The following is a 22,192-nucleotide window of genomic DNA, read 5'->3' on the forward strand; positions in this document are numbered from 1 at the left end:
TTCAAAAGCTGAACAATTATGGGAGAGGTATCAAGAGATCCTCACACGCGTGACGGACACCAATGACCTCAGGCTGGAGTGTGGAGAGCAGCTGAAGCAACTTCAGCGGATGGAGGCTCAGATGGAAGTGTACCAAACTCAGATGCGTGCCATTAGCATCATCCTTACTGATGGCAACACCGCTGCTGGTGGCAGCACCACTACTGGTAGGAGCGGTCCTGCTGGTGGCACACAGATATCACCGCCTTCTGCGCCGCTTCATCAGGGCCACGGAAACAACGACGACGACAAGGACTATCTGGATCTTTAGTGATTAGTGTTTTGTTTTTTTGTTTCATTGTATTTATTTGATTTACTTGACTTTTAATTAATTTGAATATTTTATCTTTTATTTTAAATAATAGGTAACTATTATTTATAAATAGACCATTAATTATGTAAAAAATGAAAATTTATCATTTATTTTATAATTTTTTTTAAATTGACATTACCGTCGGATTTACTGAGTGAATAATCTGACGGTAATAGCGCGGGAAACAACACATTGTGGTGCCAAAATTACCATTGAAAAAATCTACCAGTAACAAAATAGTGTTTCGAGCAGTTAATCCATCGCAAAATCTGACGGTTACCATTGGACTAAAATTTTCAACGGTAAACATTTATTAGCAAGATTTATACTGTCTGATTTCTTTCGAGAGTAACTTAATTATTACCGTCGAATTTTGTCCGTTCTTTCGACAAAAAAATTGATGGTACTCAGCATTTTTTTTTGTAGTACAGTTTTATTTGTATTTTGTTTCGAATAAATATAAAATAACTATATTCAATACACTTATTATATAACACAATGATAGTATTATACTAAAATTAAAAAATTTATGATTATAAAATATTATTTTTAATTTATAAAATATTATTTTTAATTTATCATATCAAATTAAAATATCAAATTAAAATGTAAGATGTACCGGTTTAATTATAGTGTGTATGTATATATATATATATATATATATATATATATATATATATATATATCCCTTCAGAGTCTGGTTTTATATCATTCTATTCCAGGTACGCAAGTGTGGTAACGCTTGTCCCTTTCTACTTGAGTCTATCTCTTCAGTCTTGACTCTTGAGTCTTGAGGCTCTTTCAATTTTTCTTCAAAAGTTTCTGGATCTTTTCACCACATACAGTGTCTCGAACACATTACTTTAATCATACTCTCATATTTCAGTCAGCGTTAACTAACTAATTAACTTGCTTTAATATTTATTTTATTATTTTATTACGAATTACAATCTACATATAATGTAATATATATGAATGTGTACTGTGTGAATTGTGAACGCAGTAGTTAGGAGGAATTGAAGGAGAGAACGAAGGCACGCACGTGATTTCAGTGATAGTTAAGATAAGATGTGGAAGTTGAAGTTAGCAGAAGGAGGAGAGAATTTGGTTTCAGAGAATAACTTCATTGGAAGACAACACTGGGAGTTTGATCCAAATGCTGGAACACCTCAAGAACGTGCTGAGGTTGAAAGGCTGCGCCAAGAGTTCACAAAAAACAGATTTTTCATCAGACAGAACTCTGATCTCTTAATGAGAATGCAGGTATGAGTTTAATATTTGTTATCAATTCAAATGTTATGTTTTTAATATATAGACAAAATTCTCCTCTCCTTTTCTGCGAGATACTAAAATGATACTCTCCTTTCTTCTATTTTATAAATATATATTCTTCTCCCTTCTAACTTTTAGAAAACCTCTTCTTTAATTCATTTTAAATTTTTTGTATTAACTAATATTAACTTTATCCATTATTTAAGAAAAATAAATTATTTTTTGAAAAAATACCCATTAATAAAAATTTTATTTTTTATTATTAAATTTTGCTTATCAAAATACTTTTTTAATAAATTATTTGTTTATTAATTAAATTGTATTTTTATTAAAATACTTTTAAACAAATTAATAATTAAATTATTTTTTTCTATGATACTTACTCTTCAATAATTTTTTAATTATTAAATTGTGATGGTACTAAAATTTTTGTTAACAATTATTTTAATATTTTACTATTAATTTTTTGATATCAATATATATTATTTTAATATTAAATAAAAAAATCTTATCATAGTTAATATATATAACAATTAATATTTATTGATATTGAAAAATAAGTTTACTAAAATTTTTTATTTAACGTTAAAATAATATATATAAATATCAAAAAATTAATAGTAAAATATATAAAATTGTCAACGAAAATTTTGGTAAAATTATAATTTAATAATTAAAAAATTATTGAAAGATATTTTAGAAAAAAATTATATAATTATTAATTTTTAAAAAAATACAATTTAATCGATAAAAGAATAATTTATTAAAAGATATTTTGATAAACAAAATTTAATAATAAAAAATAAAATTTTTACTAATTGGTATTTTTTTAAAAATAATTTATTTTTTCTTAAAAAATGGATAAAGTTATTAGTTAACACAAAAAATTTAAAATGGATTAAAAATTAGGTTTTTTAAAAGTTAGAAGAAAGGAGAATATACCTTTATAAAATAGAAGTGAGAGGAATGTCATTTTAACATCTCGCAAAGAAGAATAGTATAATTTTCTCTAATATATATATATATATATATATATATATATATATATATATATATATATATATTGAAGGGAATAAGACACCATTCCCCCTTGAGAAAACACCTTTGACAGAGAAATAAAATAGATACAATCACAACACAAGAATTTAACGTGGAAACTCCAATTACCGGAGAAAAAACCACGGCCGTTGTCAAATGACAACCAGAGAATATCACTATGTGAAAATTGTTACAACACATAGACTTCTTTCTCTCACCGGCACCCCAGTACACCCACACTCTTTCAAAGCAAATATCTAACTACACCTCACAACACTCTCTAATCAAAGAGTACAGAGGAAAAGAAAAATCAGATACAAGCTTAAAGTGTTTCTGACTGGTGCAAAAACAAATGAAGAACTTAGCCTCATATTTATAGCCAAGGCCACCCACTCCATTTGCTATCCTAAGCAATGTAGGACTAATTCAACCAAATCCTAACATATATATATATATATATATATATATATATATATATATATAATTTCATTACATTATTTAATTTATTACAACCAGACCAGGTATACATAAAAATTAGCCGTTATGTAATTTTATATAAAAAAAATGTTACAGAGTCATAAAAATTTATTATTTTTATTCATTAATTCAATTTTTTAGTTTAATAATTTAATAACATAATTTATCTTATATTTTTAAATATTAATAGCTATTTAATAGTTAAAAATAATAAATTTTAATAATTTTCTAATATTTTTTATATATAAATATATATATTATTTAATTATTTTTAATATATATTTTATATTTTAATATATATTTTATATTAATAATTAATTTTAATATAGTTAATTAGATAATATTTTTGTTATTTATTGTTATGAATTGACGTGATTAAGCCAACAATTTTTTAGCTAACATATATTCAATAGTTTTAAGTTCGTTCTTTTTATTTCACAAAATAGACAAAAATCTTATATATATTCATGATTAATTGCTTTTCTTGTTTTTTGCTTATGTTGCTTACCTGTTTCCTACAATATTAACGATATTTTAGCATGCCTTATTAGTTATTACCAAATAGTGTACTGATAGATTATTAACTCGCAGTTAAAAAAAGAAAACAATTTTCAAACGACTCTGGGAAAGGTGGAAGTCGGAGATGAAGAGAACGTAACAGCAGGTATAGTAGTGTTTGCGGTGCAGAGGTATATATTTACGGCCATACGGGTATCGAACTATCGATAAAAATGGATCAGATCCGATCCGGTTATATTAATTCTACATTTGACAAGGATTCAACTCAGATCCCATTAAACTTAACCTCAATTAATTTGGATATTGGTTTAAGATCATAGAATCCAAATTAACTCTATTTACGGATTAGATTATATTAATTTAAAATATATAATAATATGGAGAGTTATTTTGTAGCTCTAATTTTGGTGATTAAGGGTGACATAAATTTGACTTACAAATAAAATATTAATACATGATAAGAAAATTAAATCTAACACTAAAATTAATTTCTTTTTCTCTTATAACTTTTTATAATTATTTTTATCAAAATAATTTCAAAAAAATACATCAAAATAATTTTTTTAATTATATTAATAATTATTATTTTTATTTTTAAAAATAATTTTTATAATTATTTTTATGATTAATTTTTTAAAATGATTTTTTATAATTATTTTATTAATTTTTTAATAATTTCTAAAAATAAAATCAAAATTATTTTTTAAATAATTTCTTATAATTATTTTTATCAAAATAATTTTTTTATTTTTTTTATAATTTTGAGAAGCTAACCAAAATGATATTTTATCTCTCTTGTAATTTTTTATGATTATTTTTATCAAAATAATTTTTTATAATTATTTTTATAAAATAACTTTAAAAAATTAACACCAAAATAATTTTCTCTCTCATAATTTTTTATAATTATTTTTTTCAAAATACTTTTTTATACTTTCTACTTGTCCAATCTTGATTAAAGTTGTGATTTCACAAATTTATCTCCGGCCATAATTTATTATTTTAGGTATAAGATTGAAAATGTTTAGACAAATTTGTAAAATCACAAATTTTTATCAAAGTTGAACGAGTAGAGAGCATGAGAAATTATTTTGATAAAAATAATTAAAAAAATTATAAGATAAAAAAATTATTTTAGTGTTAGTTTTTTTAAATTATTTTATAAAAATAATTATAAAAAATGATTTTGATAAAAATAATTAAAAGAAATTATAAGAGAGAGAATTATTTTGGCGTAAATTTTTTGAAAAAATATTATTTTAGTAAAAATAATAATAAAAATAATTATAAAAATTATTTTTTAAAAATAAAAATAGTTTTGATTTTATTTTTAGAAATTATAAAAAAATAATAATAACAATAATAAATAATTAAAAAATAAAAATAATTATAAAAAATCATTTTAATAAAAATAATCATAAAAATAATTATAAGAATTTTCTTAAAAATAAAAATAATAATAAAATAATAATTATAAATATAATTAAAAAATATTTTGGTATTATTTTTTAAAAAGTTATTTTAACAAAAATAATTATAAAAAATTATAAGAAAAAGAGAGAATTTTTTTGTGTTAGATTTGATTTTTTTATTATGTGTCAATATTTTACTTGTAAATTAAATTCATGCTACCCTTAATCACTAAAACTAAAGTCACCAAAAAACTTTCCATAATATATATATATTTGATAACTTATGTAATTGCTTATTACGTGAATTACTTTGTGATCTTGTCTTGTTTGTTAAACTTTAAATATATTAGTGTGCCAAATTATGATATTTATTTAAATATAAATTTGATGAAGTAATATTTTTTATATTTTACTACATATTATTTATAGAAATATATTTTTTATTTTATTTTATTATTTTTAACTTTTTAAATTTTATTTTCAATCGAATATCTTATTGATCTTAACCGATTTAATCTTAGTCTATTATTCGATTCAAATTGGTTGGATCTATTCACAAAAAAAATCTTAAATTTAAATTCTAAACTAACCTAAACTAATTAAAATTTAATTGATTTGATTTTTATTCTTTCGTAGTTTTGTAAACCCAAATTATTCCAGCTCATGAAAACTCGTAGGTACAATTTAAGTGGTTTTAAAGAAAAAATCAATCAATTTAAAGTATATAATTTGTTGGAGTTTGAATTGGATCAATTTTATTTTATTTTTAATCAAATCCAATTCAATTAGACCCAAACTATTGTAGTTTGGATTGAATCAATTTAATCTTTCTTCGAAAAATATAATTTTAAATTTTTATTATTAAAAAATAAAATAAATTTAACTTGATCAAATAAAAAATAAATTTGACATTCTCAAAAGCTCTCACTAAAACATAATAATACATAAAAATGATAAAAATATACAACAAATTAAATATATTATAAACAAAATCTTAATAATAATAATAATAATAATAATAATAATAATAATAATAATAATAATATATCATATCATAGGTCTAAATTAAATTGAATCAATTTCTAAAAAATATATCTAAAATTTGATTAATCTATTTAATTTCCAAAATTAAAATGCAATCAAATATATATTAGTATAATTTTAATCGGTCTTTAACTTAAATTAAATTAGATAAACATTTTTTTTGGATGGATTTATATTTTAACTATTCTAATTGCAGGTGTAATGATTACAACAATGAGAAGGGCTCTCACTTTCTATTCCTCTATTCAAGCACACGATGGCCACTGGGCTGGAGATTTTGGCGGTCCTTTGTTCTTGGTGCAACCATTGGTAAGATTTATTTTAATTTCAGCAGCCTTGCTATTTGATGCCTATTTATCACATAGATTTTATAATTTTTCACTAGCAAATTAACATAATATTAAGATGTTTGCTTCGGTATAATGATAAATTTATATGTATCAATACGATAAAAATATAGACAAATAATAAAACACCACGTAAACTATATTATCTTCATAAGCAATTGATTTTTTAAAATATATATATATATATATATATATATATTATATCAATACTTTTACCAAAATATTCTTATAATTTAATAAAAATAAAAAATATATTTTTATATATTTTATAAAATGCCTAAATATCTTTTTTTGTCTTGGACAAAAATTACCTATTTAAATTAATCAAAATGTTAAATTTAACTAACTTAAATCTTATCATTTTAAATTTTAGAGTAAAGTATTATTTTTGTTCTTAACGTTTGGATAAGTCCTATTTGTATCCCTAACGTTTAAATCGTCCTATTTGTATTCAATTATGTCCTTTAAAAAAGTGAATTATGTAAATGTTGTAAAAATTAGTTTTAACTTTTATGAGCTATTTTTCAGAATAGATTATCGATTCTATCCCAGACATTTGTATTATAACTTTAAGAAAAGATTTTTAAAATTCAAACTAAAACGTTCATGATGTATAATTGACGGCAGGATAACATTGAATCATTCTCATAAATGTTATAGATACAAATAGAACGATTTAAACGTTAAGGACACAAATAGGATTTACCCAAACGTTAGGAACAAAAACGATACTTCACTCTAAATTTTAAATAATTTAACAAATATAACAAAAACATAATTAGTTATTCATCAATACTAAAAAAGATGATTTCAATCTTGTTAATACTCCATTACTCCCTCATGAACCCTAATATGAATATCTGATCATCGTTCATACTAAAAGAAACTGCATCTGACAAATAAAAAAAATCAAAAAATTCTTCATCGACACTCTCAAAGACCGTCTCTCTCACTCTCAATTCTCGGCCTCACTCTCTCTTCTCTCTCACTCTCACTGCCACTTGCCCACTAGAGTCTCTCTCGATCTCACTCGACTCTTGTCTCTTTCACACTCGCCGACATCTCGTCTCATCGTCGAACGTTTCACGGCCTTTCCTGAGATCCTCGCGACAGAAGCAATTCGGTGGGTCGTCGTCTCTCATCGTCTTCTGATTTCGGGTCCTCGCCGTTGCCTTGGATCGTGAACCGTCCTGGAGTCTTCGCTTGTCGTCTTATGGTTTCACGTCCTGTGATTTTTTTCGCCTCTTGTCATTTATCAATTCAATTCTGGAGATCAATTCCCTCTCTTATCTTCGATCAATTCCTTCTTGTCATTAATTGAGAATTTTTTAATAATATTAAGAAAGATTAACTTGTGCAGATTTCTGTTTTGATTTATTTTTTCTTATAAAAAATTTGTATTTTTTTACTGTACTTTTGATGTAGAGTTTTTCATTTTCCCTTTTGATGTTTTGTGTTGTGTGCATTTGTCGAAGCCTTCTTCATTTTTTAGATTGAGTTGTGCTTATCTTTCACGTGAAAAATATAATTTATATGATTTTTCTGTGTTGAGACTAACTTTGCTTTTGTTGTGAATACTAACTAAATTATGAAAACGGATTAGTGGTGAAACGGATTAAGGTAATTAATCATGATCACTTTAAAATATGTGATTCTATTTTCCCGTTTTCAAGTTTTCTTAAAATGTGAAAAACTGGTACATGTGATTGTGGAATAGCATAGAGGGTTCTTTTGCATAAAATAAAAATTTTTGTGAAATCGTATTATCTGTCATCTCATATCAGATGATTTTAAGGCCTTCATCATCACCACTCATTTTTTTTCTGACTATGGTTGTAGAACTGCCACTGAATACAACCCCCCATGATTATTAGGGTCCATCAACTATAAATTCATGATGCTACCCTAATAACTCAGGTTACAAGTATTTGCTAATCAAGTGGCTTTAATCTTATGAACTAAATCTGTGGCATAATATAATAACAATATAAATGCTGAAGGAGTTATCATTAGATACTTTTGTCCTAGGTTTTTGAGCAGCATATATACTAATAATAATCTTTTGAAAAGGATGAATGAATATAACGATGGTGGATATGCAAATATAAGTTGATATTACGTTGTACATCTTAAATTTATAAGTAATACAACATGTTGTACAATGAGAACAAACACTTTGTTTAGTTAATTATCTTTTTTTCATTTTCTGCAAAGCAAAACAATATGCAAGTGGAAAGATTTTGACAACTCTACAACTCTGCAAAACAATTGGCTCTTTTTAGGTCATCAAGTATATTGAGTAAACAATTTATAAAACATAATCACAAACTACAACAACTGCAAACTAGTAAACTACTCATTATTGTAAGGTTAGCAAAAGAGTGTGTTATAAATTATAATATTTAAGTATCCAATACAGTAAAAGGGTTTGCTTTTAATTTTATTTCTACTGGACCAAAAGAAGGAAGTTCTCTAATTTCCGAAACAAAGTATAACCAATGGACCACAATAGAAAAGTTTCACCTCAACACACCATAAACATATGTTATGCGTAAAATTTTACCCCTATGAAAAAAATATATCTGAAATAGAGAAAGTTAACAAACAATTGATACACCATTCACTAACACTCAATATCTGTGTCACGTAATTAGCTATATGTAATGAGTAATATGTCAATTGTTAGTTAGATACAAGATGGCATTCCTAGAATATTTCACTCCGAGTTTGTTAGTTTTAAACTTAAGATTAGAACAGATGCCTTAGATCTGTGCTGTGCCAACCACTATAAGACATAAAGTTTGATGGTGAAGAATGTAGGTCCAACCTACATCAACTCTTTTAGGGACAAAGAGAATGAATGGCATATAGGAAAAAATTAAGTAACATATGCATACCAGAAGCTAGCTAGCTGGTTTATGCATGGCTGTCAAAGATAAATTAAAAAGTGAAGGAAAATTTATTTGCAAAACTATTACTAATTTTTCTGGCAAAAAGAGCAATGGATCATCACTAATGTGGAGAACTCCACTTAAAAACTGATAATCACTTGAAATATAATATTAGGGAATATGCAGTCTTTTGACAAAATCATTTAGTATAGCCATAAAATTAAACATGAGAACAATAATCCATATCAACACACGATGATATCTTAATGGAAACCTAATTATCTTCCACTTTCTAGTGGTTCAAGCAGACTTTGGCAAAAGGTAACAATGGCTTCAATTATTAATATTTCACATCCAAAATCCACCTTCTCATTATTATCAATATTAAAACAGTGGTCAACCTCATCATAATTATGAATTAGTCAAACAACCGCAAAAAAGATAGTAGTACTTCACAGCTAAATTCATCTTTTAAAATGCTAAATTATAACTTCAAATTTAATCTTCTGAAAAACACAAGTGACTATAAAAGTGATTTTATACACAATAACACCCGAAGTTCTTTTATACACAAAACAACATCCGATGTGAGCAAAGCAAGTATGACCAAGGCTCCATTCTTCGAAAGCCAAAACTGAGTCCATGTCAAGTGTTTTGACACTTCAATTAGAACCTTCTGAAACTGTTCATTCAAGTCATCAAGTGATCTAGTGTTATCTATTACTATATCTACTTTATTCCTCTTCACATCAAGTGGCATTTGAGCATTGATCCTATGCCCAGCATCCTCCTCATTTGGTTTGTCTCTCTCCATGAGTCTCTTTTTTTGTGTTTCAAGATCAATCCACACAACTATAATTGGCTTTGTGAACTTGTCCATCTAGCCTCAAACAATAAGGGGACATCAAGAGTAATAACTTTGTATCTCTTCACCCACAACTGTACAACTTTTCAAAAGATTCCAGAGGGTATATGGGGAGCCAATAATCTAAAATATGATTACAACCAAAATTAAAAAAAAAAATCAACTAATCCCAAAAATGATGCATTTTAAGAATGATTGAATTGAAAATACTAACTATGGGTTAAGAATTATAAAGTTTTCAACTTTAGCCTATTCTAACCTTAGACAAAGAATTGACAAAAATTCTAGGATCAGGGCACATAAAATAAAAACTAAAAGAAAGAACTTTGAGCAATCCAAATATGCGAAATTGTTAAGAAATTTCACGTAAATTAACAAAAAAAAAAGAGTAAAAATTTAATAACCGATTGAAAAATTGGCTCTTATCAAGATCGGAAAAGACAATCTGGCCAACATGGGTCTATTGACTTCTCCATTTTCAAGGAGAATTTCCTCCCCAAAAGCTACAACTTTTTTCCATCCACCGCTACCTTTCTTCAAAGCATCCTGCTAATTCCAAACATTCACTGAGCTTGAAAATTTTATTCAGTTCAAAAGCAAAACCCCAACAAAAACGCACACATCACAAGAAAGAGAATTGGAATACATAACGTACACGAGCGATGACGTCAGCGTTAACAATAGAAATGCCATGGAACTTGAAGAGATTGAAAAAACGGTCCGTCGAGGACCCAAACCCAGAAGACGATGAGAGACGGCGACCCACCGAGTTGCTTCTGTCGCCCGAAACGAAGATCCCAGGGAAGGCCGCGGGACCGTTGAAACGTCAGCGACGAGACGAGATGCCGGCGAGTGTAAAGGAGACAAGAGTCGAGTGAGACCGAGAGAGACTTTAGTGGGCAAGTGGCAGTGAGAGAGATCAGAGAAGAGAGAGCGAGTCTGAGAATTGAGAGTTAGAGAGACGGTCTCTGAAAGTGTTGTTGAAGAATTTTTTTGAATTTTTTTTTATGGTTCACGAGAGAATAATGTAGTATTAACAAGATTGAAATAATTTCTTTTAATGTTGATGAATAACTAAATGTGTTTTTGTTTTGTTTGTTAAATTATTTAAAATTTAAAGTTATAAGATTAAAGTTATTTAAATTTAAAATTTTGATTAATTTAAATGGATAGTTTTTGTTCAATATAAAAAAGAATATTTAGATTTTTTTATAAAATTAAATAAAAATATATTTTTTATTTTTCTTAAATTATAAGAATATTTTAGTAAAAGTATAATACATAATTTTTTTTTAAAAAAAATCAACTGCTGACGGAGATAATATAATTTACATAGCGTTTTGTTATTTGTCCACATTTTTATCATATTGATACATATGAATTTATTATCGTAAAATAAATACCTAATATTAATTACTTTTCAATTATAGCACTATTTAGTATACTCCAACAAACCTCAATAACAAAAAAAAATGTTAATAATACAAAAATAATAAAGTGAGTATTATTACTAAATAAAAATTTATCTTACCAATGAATTATAACTCAAATGACACGATCTTTATATACTTAATTATTTAAAAGGCTGTAAATTTAAATTTTTCTATTTTCCATAAAAAAAATAAAAATTTATCTTTAAATTGAATTTAAACTTTTATAACGTCAAATTAATAAACATTTTTATAATCCTAAAGAATATTCAAGTTGAACATGTTAATTGAAAAAAAAAAGTTTGTTATCGTAGCAGATAAATAAATAAAATACTTAAAAAATCAATTTTAATTTAGTTTCGTAAATATTACTATATTAGCTATCATATATGTAGCATTCCCTCGATTTTTAATTAATGATAAAGAATCATTTTTATCCTCAATATTTTGAGTAAATTCTAAAATTGTCCCTAATGTTTTAATCGTCTTATTTAAGTTCCTAACGTTAAAATAAATTTTAATTTAATTTTATCTTCTAATAATATCAATTTTTTATTATACATAGTATTCAATTATTTTTTAATTACATCTAAGTAAATTACACTTAATCACGTTACTTTCATTCTAAACAAATTAATTTTTTTTTTATAATTTTACTCTTAAAGGTTTTTAATTATCATAAAATATTTATAGAATGACTAGTATATAAACTTGCGGAAAATATATATATATATATATATATATATATATATATATATATATATATAAAATATAAATTATACCTTTTGTCTCTAATGTATCAAAATTCTTTAAAATTATAAAAAAATAAATTTATTTAAAATGAAAGTAATGTGATTAAGTGTAATTTACTTAGATGTAATTAAAAAATAATTGAATACTATGTATAGTAAAAAATTGATATTATTGAAAGATAAAATTAAAATTTATTTCTATGCATCGTTTTTATCCCCAACGTTTTCGTCCTATTTAAATCCATAATGTTTTAAAATCGTCTCAATTTTGTCCCACTGTTAATTCTGTTAACGGATTTCTAACGGCAAGATAACATTGAGTCAATTTTAAAACATTAGGAACTTAAATAGAACGGTTAAAACGTTAAGGACAACTTTGAGACTTGCTCTAAATGTTAAAAACAAGAACGTTACTTTACTATTAATTAATTGTCTAGGTTAAACATTCACTTAGACCGAACAATATTTGATAATCTTATCATATATCTTAAAAGGAAAAGTATGAGGAGCCAATGAAATATTTATACAATGTGTACAATGGAGGTTTATGAAGTATTAGAGATATAATTATTAGTGTTACATTTTTTCATCAGCTGAATCTTTTGGGATGAGTGGTATCATGCATGGTATTAAAGCGCTAGATCTGAAAGGTCAAGAGTTCGATCCTTGGTGAACCCAATTAAACTAATTTTTCGAGAAGATGTTTATTATCCCTTGTACTCGGATGGTTATTCTAAATAGTATAGAGGATGTTCATTTCATAACTTAATAGCCATTGTACACATTGTACAAATAGTCCATTGTCTCCCTAGCGGAATCCATCTTAAAAATACATTGCAGATCAACCCTTTAAAATATTTTCATTAAAATTAATAATAATTATTCTCTTCCGTTCCGTGAACATGTATATCATTAAACACTAGATACGCGTGGTTTCGTTTCCCAGCTGGAGAGCTCCCCGCAACTCACGCCGGTTCCACTCCGAGGTGGACGGTCCCTTCCACGGTGGCACCTCCTCCACCTGGCCCCATTTTTCCGATGGTGCATGTGCTGCTCTGACACCAGTCGTCACCTATCCATTTGGGCTCTTCTCTCACGCAACCTCCCATACTTTTCACCGAATCGCTGAGGCAACCTTCGTTCTTGATGGATCTGTTTCAGTAGGTAATGATTTCTTTCAACCCTAGGAGCTTTGCTCTCGTCTCCAAGTTTCGTTTCGTGTTCCGTACCATACGGTTTCTAGGAGCCGTGTTCTCCTGGGAGTTTGTTCCTCGCTGTTCATCCGGTTTGCGGATTTCCCAATTTTCCGCTCAGATTCAATATCTCAGATCCCTGTGATGGATTTTGGTATCTGTTCCGCGATTGAACCAGGTTTTATTGTCTATTGTTTCTGAAATCTCTAATTGTGCAAATTTTGATGTTTTCCGGTTTCTGTTCAATGGCTAAGCGAGATTTTATTTTTTAGGGTTTGTGAAATTCCTAATCTTTCAAATTTTGTTCCGCGATTTACACTGATTTTATTGTATATGGTATCTGAAATCCCTAATTTTGCAAATATTGATGATTTTGTGAATGGTTTCTTAAATCCCTAATTTTGCAAATTCTCTTTCAAATTTTGATCCGCGATTTACACTGGTTTTATTGTCTATGGTATCTGAAATCCCTAATTTTGCAAATTCTGATGATTTTGTCTATGGTTTCTGAAATCCCTAATTTTGCAAATTCTGATGATTACTGGTATCTGTTATATGGGTAAGGGACATTTTCTTATCTAGGGTTTGTGAAATTCCTAATGTTCCAATTTGTGATTGTTTTGGGTATCTGTTCCATGTTTTACGCACATGTTGTGTGTAGGGTTTGTGAAATTTCTAATTTCAAATCCTGTTTCTGATATTGTTTTCTTTTTGTGGGTTCATGTACTTGGCTACATTTTTTGGGATTTGCTGTTAACTTTCATTTTGAACTCATTATCAGATGTTCTTTTGTTACCTGTTCATTTCTTTGTAGCATGGCTGTTCTGTTTTTATTAATATATTTTTAATTTTTTAGTTTCTGTACATTCAATCTCATGGTTTTCTTGCATGTTGATGTCATTGATAGATTTTTACTCATGTTTCTATATACTTTTTTTTTCAACCCATCTGCTGTTTTCAATATATCTTTACCTAACATATTTGCCAACTGTTATAGTCATCAGTAGAATGATTGTTTGGGTACTTGATTAATGGCTTCCCTGTTGCGTGTAGATGTATTGTAGTTGGTATGCTCTCATATGTCAGTTTCTGGTCCGTATTTTTTTATTTATTGAAAGTTTCACTTGTTTTCTATGCTTTTGTGTTGGTTCATGTTTTGCTCCTATTATTAGTTGTCTCTATGCCATTGAATGGAGATGATAATGTGGGAATGCCTATCAAGTTATGGGCTTTCTATTTAACCCATATGGTGACTATTGATGTGATTGATATGAATTGATTTTCTTCATTTATTGAAAGTTTCACTTGTTTTCAGTTTTTTTGTGTTGGTTCTTGTTTTGATCCTATTATTAGTTGTCTGTGTGTCATTTAAAGGATATCAGAATGTGGGAATGCCGCCTATCAAGGTATGGGCTTTCTATTTAACCCATTTGGTGACTATTGATGTGATTGATATGAATTGATTCATAGCATCTTCCTCATTGAAAGAAAGATTATTTATCTCAAGTCAACTGCATTGTCAGTTTTTTTTTTATTTATGTAAAAATTCTGTTGATTGTGTTAAATCTGTTTATATTTCAGCTGTTGGATGGATATACACATCCTTGGCCCCAAGTTAAGAGGTTAATTCAGAAAAGAATGCCCTTGGGCCAGTAAAATGGCTTCATGGTGTTCTTTTTCTAACTAGCACATGTGTTTAGCCAAAGAAAAAAGTATCCAGCAGTTCGTCTTCCCATGAAACTGTGTTCTCTACACCTAATAAGGTTCTGTTATATATTTTTTATTGGAAATTGGAAAATTTGGAATCATTATCAAGGTATGAGGTTTCAGTCTCATCCTTTTCATGAATGTTGATGTGATTGACTGATTTTTATTCATGTTGCTCTATGCTTTTGTTCCGTTTTGTCTGCTGCTTTGAATGTATCCCTACCTAATAGATTTACCAACTCTTATTGCTATCGCTAGAATCATTGTTTGGGGTAGTTGGTGAGTGCCTTCCATGTGGTCTAGTGACATGTAGCTGGATTGTAGTACGTGAGGTGTAATATGTCATTTTTTCCCCTATTTTTAGATTTCTCCAAAGGTTCAGTTATTTTTCCTGTTTTTGTGTTGGTTCAGCTTTTGCTCCTATGATTAGTTGTCTATGTGCTATTGAATGTTGATGAGAATGTGGGAAAGGCTAACAGGGTATGGGCTTTCTGTTTGACCTATTTGGTGACACGTGATGTGATTGAATTGAATTGGTTCATAGCTTCTTTCTCATTAAATGAAAGATTTGGTTATTCAATTCTTTTGTGGGTTTATCTTGTTGGTTACAATTTTTGGGAGTTCGTGTTAGCTTTCGTTTTTATCTCATTATCAGATCTTTATTTTGTTACCTGTTATATTGTTTGTTGCAGGTGTTTTGTTTTTTTCATGAATATGTTTTTAAATTTTTTAGTTCCTGTTTGTTGAACAAATCCCTTTTGTTTTTAAACTGTTTTTTGTATACAGAAACATGTCCCATTGTGTATGTTTGATGTAGTATTCGCGTGAAAATGTGGTATGGATACATAATAAGGTTGTGGTGTATATTCTTCATTTGATAATTCGAAATTTGTGAATCATTATCAAGGTATAAGGTTTCAATTTCATCCCTTGCATGAATGTTTATGCCATTGACCGATTTTTACTCATGTTTCTGTATAGTGTTTTGAAAGTATCCTTATCTAACCAATTTATACCAATTCTGATTGTCATTAGTGGAATCATTGTTTCTGGTATATGATTACTGCCTTCCCTATGGTGTTATGAGCTGTATGTTTACCGTAGTAGTTGTGGTCTCATATCTCAATTTGTCAACCCTATTTCTTGATTTCTTGAAAGGTTGGTTTTTTTTTTACTGTTTTTGTGTTGGTTCAGGTTTTGCTCCTATGATTAATTGTCTCAATGCCATTGAATGGAGATGATAATGTGGGAGTGCCTATCAAGGTATGGGCTTTCTATCTAACCTATTTGGTGAGTGGTGATGTGATTGATATGAATTGATTAATAGCTTTTTCCTGATTGAATGAAAGATTTGGAACTTCAATTCAATTCACCTCTTGAAAAGACATGCAATTTTTCTGCTGAATTTGAGATGTGATTCACAGAGGAAGTGGCTTTCTTAGACTAAGATGGTATCACCTTAGTATTTGTGTTACTAGAACTGCCCCAAAGTTTAACTGATTTTCACAATTTTTTCAATGCCTATTTTCTACTGATAATTACAGAAAAAAATATGGGATACTCTGCTATTTGTGTTACTGGTTGCATGTGGATTGTCTCCATGATTATGAAAGAATGGGTTTCGTAACTAATCTATTCTATTAGTGGTGATGTGAATCACAAATATTGATGTTTATCCTGTTGTTTTTTTATTTCTTTTTAAGTTCAAATGAATTTGATTACATTTTTCTGTTGATTGTGTTAAATGTGTTTCATATCTCAGCTGTTGGATACCTCCTTGTGCTGAAGTTAAGAGGTTCATTAAGAAAAGAATGCTCTTGTGCAAGTAGAATTGGTTCATGTTATTGTGGATCTAACTACCACGTGTCGTTACACAAAGAAAAAAGTTGATGTGATTGACAGATTTTTATTCATGTTTGTTTATACTTTTGTTCCCATTTAGCTGCTTTTTCCAATGTATCCCTACCTAAGACATTTACCAACTCTAATTGCCATCATTAGAGTCATTGTTGATTGTAGTTGGTGACTGCCTATTTTATTGTTTCTCGAAAGTATCACTACTTTTTCCTGTTTTTGTGTTGTTTCAGCTTTTGGTGCTATCATTAGTTGTCTATCTTCCATTAAACGGGGATGAGAATGTGAGAATGCCTACAACATGGTATGTGCTTTCTATGTAACCTATTTGGTTAGTGGTGATGTGATTGATATCAATTCATTCATTTCTTCTTTCTCATTAAATGAAAAATTTGGTTATTCAACTCCACTACCCTGCATTTCCCTCCTCAATTTGATTTGAATTCAAAAAGGTGAGATTGTATCCTGGATTTTTTCTATAAAAGGATGGTTGGTGAAGCACATTGAATGCACAAACATTCTGATTTGTTGTGTTTGCTCCTAAGCTGAAATTAATTCAGAATTGAAGTGTTTACATTTACATATATTTCATCAAGTCTCTTTATCTCCTTTCTTTTTACTGCAATGCCTCCACCATTTGATATGATTTCTAAGATGCATCCTCCTAGAGAGGCTTGGAGGCTGAAAGTTAGGGTTCTAAGGCTTTGGGTTGTACCCTCTTTTGGTAACCATGAGGTTCCTAACTCAATGGAGATGATTCTCCTTGATGAACATGTTAGCCCCTATTAGTTTCTCTTTTAAATACGGTCTTACTTGCTGTTTTTTAAGTTTTCAAATTAAAATTATGTGTTTCATTAATCTGATTTGTTGTTTTGTTCCATTTATAGTGTGGAAAAATTCAAGCTACTGTCAAGAAACCACTCCTTAATAGGTTTAGGGATCATATAGTTGAAGGACAAGTTTATAGAATGGCATATTTTAGTGTTGTGTCAAATCATGGTAGTTATAGAGCAACTTCCCATGAATTCAAATTGGTTTTCCTTCACCGAACCACTGTTGTAGCTGTTGATGAAGATGTTATCCCTAAGACTTGTTTCAACATGTTTCCTTTTTCTGAGCTGCTGAACATGACCCAAGATTATGATTTTTTAGTTGGTGTGTATATCTTGCTGCTGTTCTGTTATTTAAGTTTTTTAAACAAATCCTTTTAATAGTTAATAGGTTGTGTTTATTTGGAATAGATGTCATTGGACTTTTAACTTCAGTTGGAGAAGAGAAAGAATATGCAAGAGAGGGAAAAATTGTGAAAATGATTGCATTGGAATTAACTTCAAAAGAGTATGTTTCTTAAGTCATTTCTGCTGCTTTCTCTTTATCTTTTAAATATCTTTTTTGCTTGTTTTCTGTTTGATTCTTTGTGATCTTTTGAGTTTCAGTCTTACAGTGAGATGTGCATTGTTTGGGGATTATGTTAATCAAGTAAATCATTTCCTTGCCTCTGGGTATGTGGAGCAGCCTGTTGTAGTTATTCAACTTGCAAAAGTCAAGTTCTTTCGGGGTATGTTATTTTTTTTTTCTGCACATCTCATGGCTGCTGTAGGTGTTTTCTCCAAGAAAGTTTTGCTAGACTCTTTCTTTGTTTCTCTGTAGGTCAAGTTGGTCTTCAAAATGTCATGTATGCGACACAAATGTTATTTAATCCTGATATTCCTGAAGTTGTTGACTTCAGGCAGAGGTTAGCATGCTTTCTTTTGTTGATGTTTATGTTTATTGTATTTTTTTTACAAGCAATCTGGAGTAACAATTACAACTATTTGCATTAATTTTCTTTTAGTATGATTGAGCAAGGTGGCAGTGGTACCCAGCCACTGTTTATTGCAAATGAGGGTAAGGTTCTCTCCTTGGAAGATGACTTCATGCGTCTAACTAGAAAGTGCACTATTGAAGAGCTTCAAGATAACAATCAGGTTGTCTTCTTTTGAGTTAGTTGTGTTTTTGTTTGTTTTATACACAAGTGAGCGAAAAAGAAAATGAAACAAGGATTTCCAGATCTGTTTTTCCATTCCTGTTGTTAATTAACTTTGAAATGCCTAAAAAATAGGAGGGTTCTTTTATCATCTTTGGAGCAATCCAAGGTATTGTTGAGGATGGAGGTTGGTGGTATTCTGCTTGTGTGTGTGGAAAGGGTATCCATCCTCAAAATGGTGCCTATTACTGTGATTTTTGTTTGAAGCACATAACTAATGTTACTCCAAGGTCAGAATTTTTATTGAAAAATGTGTTCTCATTTTGTAGAGTGGACTGTTTATAAAAATAAGGTTTCTTGGTATTATGTATTTGAATGATTGTCTTCCCCCTTTGTTCTTCTCTCTCCAGATTTAAAATTAAAGTGACAGTTGAAGATCATACTGGGGAGGGTATTTTCCTTCTCTTTGATCGTGAGGCTTCCTATTTGCTTAAGAAATCATGTGCTGATTTGTTTACTGAAGTTCAAAGAGATGCAAGTGTATGTTGTTAGTTTTTTTCCATGTGTTTTCACTTTATGGGATGGCATGTTCCTTATTCAAACAATATTTCTTATGTGTTACTTTCAAAATAGGTTATATGTGGGGATACTTATCCTCCCATATTCCAAGGGCTGATTGGAAAGAAGTTGCTACTCAAGGTTGATACCAAAGGTGTCCCACATGATACATTTTATGGGACTTTCCGAGTTACGAGAATTTGTGATGATTCCACCATCATTGCGATGTTTGAACTTCCCAATTATGATGCTGATGATGAGTCTTCTCCCAAAAAGGTTAGATATACATGCAAATGTTTTTAGATCCTGTTAATTCATCATTAATTTGATATTTTTTGTTTCTTTATTGTGCTGTTGTCAATTTCTGTTATGATCGTTACCTATTTAAACTCTTATTGCATATGAATAGGAGCATGACTTACACAAATCTGTTCCTGCTGGAAAAGCTGATGTTGGTATTAAGAAGGAGTCTTCTGATAGTTTTATCAAAACTGAGAAAGATGCTGGTGATTGTGCTGGGATGTTGTGTAAATCCCCAGTTCTTATAGATTTTTTGGCTGAAAAACAGCCTGTTATTTCTGTGGGGAGTGAATTTGTTGGGTTAATTGATGGTGAGCATGGAAAGGAAGAGAAAACTCCCAGCAATGATATTCTTAGGGATGATCTTTTTGCTGAAATCGATATATTGCTTAGCTCAACGGAAAAAGAAACTCAGGTGCTGATGTATAATATTTTATTCCTCATTCTTATGTGTGTTGTTTCTAATTGTATTTTGCATTCTTCAGTGAGATTCATATGTTTTTTCAATTTCTTTCTCATAGGAGCTGTTGTCCCATGTTCTTGAAGCACCTTCCCAAAATGGAGAGAAGCTTACCCATGAAAATCATGTTGTGACCTCCAAGAGTAAGAGAAATTTGAATCCTCAGTTTGAAGAGGTTGCTGTTGATGCAGATGGGCGTGGGTTGAAGGTTGCTAAGGTTAATGGAGTTTGATTGAAGGTGTGGAATTGAGCTGCTGTGTGTAGGTGTAGGTGTCTTATATAGTTTATCTATAAGTATTTAGGAAGGCTTGTGGTTCCAAATAGATGGACATGTAATCATGCTGGCTTGATGGTATTTTGATTTGACTTTTTTGGATTGTGTCCAACAAATAGCATTGTTAGATATAGGGGTTTTGCTTTTGTGATTGCTCGTGTAATGTGCCAAGTATGTCTATTCTGAACTCCTCCTTTTTGTAATAGTGACTTTGCTAGGGATTGGACACATTTTCAATGTTGATGACTCTTTAGGTTACATACTATAATATGTAGCCAGATGTTGGAATCCTCCTTATCATAGGGGAGATAGCCATATGTATTTGTGTAGATCACTATCAGTCAAATTTTAATGAAATGCAGCAGTTCTTCTTTTGTATTTGTTTATTTGTTTATTGTTGTACAATTTTTGCTTTTCATGTTGATGTTGATGCCCATTAGTTATTAGTGTTAGTTATAAAGGTTTATTTTCCTTCATTTTGTCTCTTATCAAAGGTGTGCATGGTTGTATCAGTTTTTTGTTGGTGTGTTTCAAATATTTTGCCCCCATTCATTCCCCTACTCCTTCCCCTTTTTTTTGTTATTTTTTTTCCATTTGTTGCTTATAGAAACTTAAGTGTGTGCATCTCTCTTTTCAATGAATTAGGTTTACTCCTTGCTTTTCAGATTTCAACCTTTTTTTCTGTTTAGTTCGAGTAACAAAGATGTCTCATAACTCAGTTCGTGCTAGAGAGTATAGGCGAAATTGTTTAAAAAGAAAGCGAACACAAACTCATCATCGAAATGCGAGAGGTTAGTTTTGGATTGAGATTCATGATATTTTTTAGTGGTTTATACTCCAATTTTTACTGATTTGATATATATGCGATTGTTTGTAATTTTTTTGTTTTGTTTTGTAATGCTTTAGAGGTCCTTGATTCCTCGGTGCCTGTTTTCTCTTTGAATGATTATATGGGTAATTTTTATTGCTCTCTTTATATTTTTGTATTTAATCTTTTTGTTTCTAATAATCTAATTTTTTATATGTTTTCAATGTCTTTATTTCTTCTTATGTTTTAGAAAATTTATTTGACGTGTCCCAGAATGTTAATCAGAGTTCATATTTGACTTTGTCAGGTATAATAATATATTTAAGTATTTTATCCCATTTTGATTCTTTTCTGTTAAATTATATTTTAAGTTTCTTTGGTTTATATGTAATAGCAAATGTATTTAAGTCATTTATTATTGTTTTTTTATGCTTTTAAACCCAAAAGGGTTATTTTAACTATTAGTAGGCCAGAGAGTTACTAATTAAACATATGTCTAGACTTTTGTACTGAGTCTCTTTTTAATTTGACAACTCAATTAATATTTTGTATAATTAAACGTGATGTAAGGTAATTATAATAATCGTAAATTGTGATAAGTTTTTATTAAATTAGGTAATGTAATCGTGAAATTGTTTAGTTGTTGTTTACATGGCTGAAAGTTATTGAAGTA

General features: G+C 28.9%; 1 protein-coding gene, 1 long non-coding RNA gene and 1 pseudogene across 3 annotated transcripts; 2 read left to right on the forward strand and 1 right to left on the reverse strand.

Annotated features, from left to right (window-relative positions):
• Window positions 1–1,062: 1,062 nt before the first annotated feature.
• LOC112744591 (lupeol synthase-like) overlaps window positions 1,063–22,192 on the forward strand; it is an 87,097-nt pseudogene continuing 65,967 nt past the window's right edge.
• Window positions 9,804–11,456, reverse strand: LOC112744606 (uncharacterized). Its single transcript, XR_003172856.2, has 2 exons — window positions 10,873–11,456; window positions 9,804–10,763 (listed from the first exon to the last, which is right to left on the reverse strand). It is a non-coding gene; the product is annotated as an uncharacterized lncRNA (long non-coding RNA).
• Window positions 13,596–21,089, forward strand: LOC112744598 (replication protein A 70 kDa DNA-binding subunit C). Of its 2 annotated transcripts, XM_025794273.3 has the most exons (12): window positions 13,596–16,562; window positions 17,387–17,457; window positions 18,041–18,308; window positions 18,395–18,491; window positions 18,590–18,711; window positions 18,804–18,888; window positions 18,988–19,120; window positions 19,255–19,409; window positions 19,530–19,659; window positions 19,753–19,953; window positions 20,087–20,392; window positions 20,499–21,089. In XM_025794273.3, exons 2-12 carry the CDS (start codon window positions 17,455–17,457, stop codon window positions 20,667–20,669), a joined length of 1,671 nt encoding a protein of 556 aa, XP_025650058.1. In that variant the 5' UTR covers window positions 13,596–16,562; window positions 17,387–17,454; the 3' UTR covers window positions 20,670–21,089. The 2 variants fall into 2 exon arrangements, with proteins under 2 accessions (XP_025650058.1, XP_072074008.1); XM_072217907.1 differs by lacking the exon at window positions 18,041–18,308.

This window comes from Arachis hypogaea, chromosome 2, assembly GCF_003086295.3.
Source record: "Arachis hypogaea cultivar Tifrunner chromosome 2, arahy.Tifrunner.gnm2.J5K5, whole genome shotgun sequence".
Lineage (NCBI taxonomy): Eukaryota > Viridiplantae > Streptophyta > Magnoliopsida > Fabales > Fabaceae > Arachis > Arachis hypogaea.

Excerpts from the sequence above, each read along its gene's own strand:
- LOC112744598 (XM_025794273.3), top strand. Across the intron at positions 18,712-18,803 it reads AAAAGTCAAGTTCTTTCGGG|GTCAAGTTGGTCTTCAAAAT; the intron begins GTATGTTATTTT and ends GTTTCTCTGTAG. Across the intron at positions 20,393-20,498 it reads CAACGGAAAAAGAAACTCAG|GAGCTGTTGTCCCATGTTCT; the intron begins GTGCTGATGTAT and ends TCTTTCTCATAG.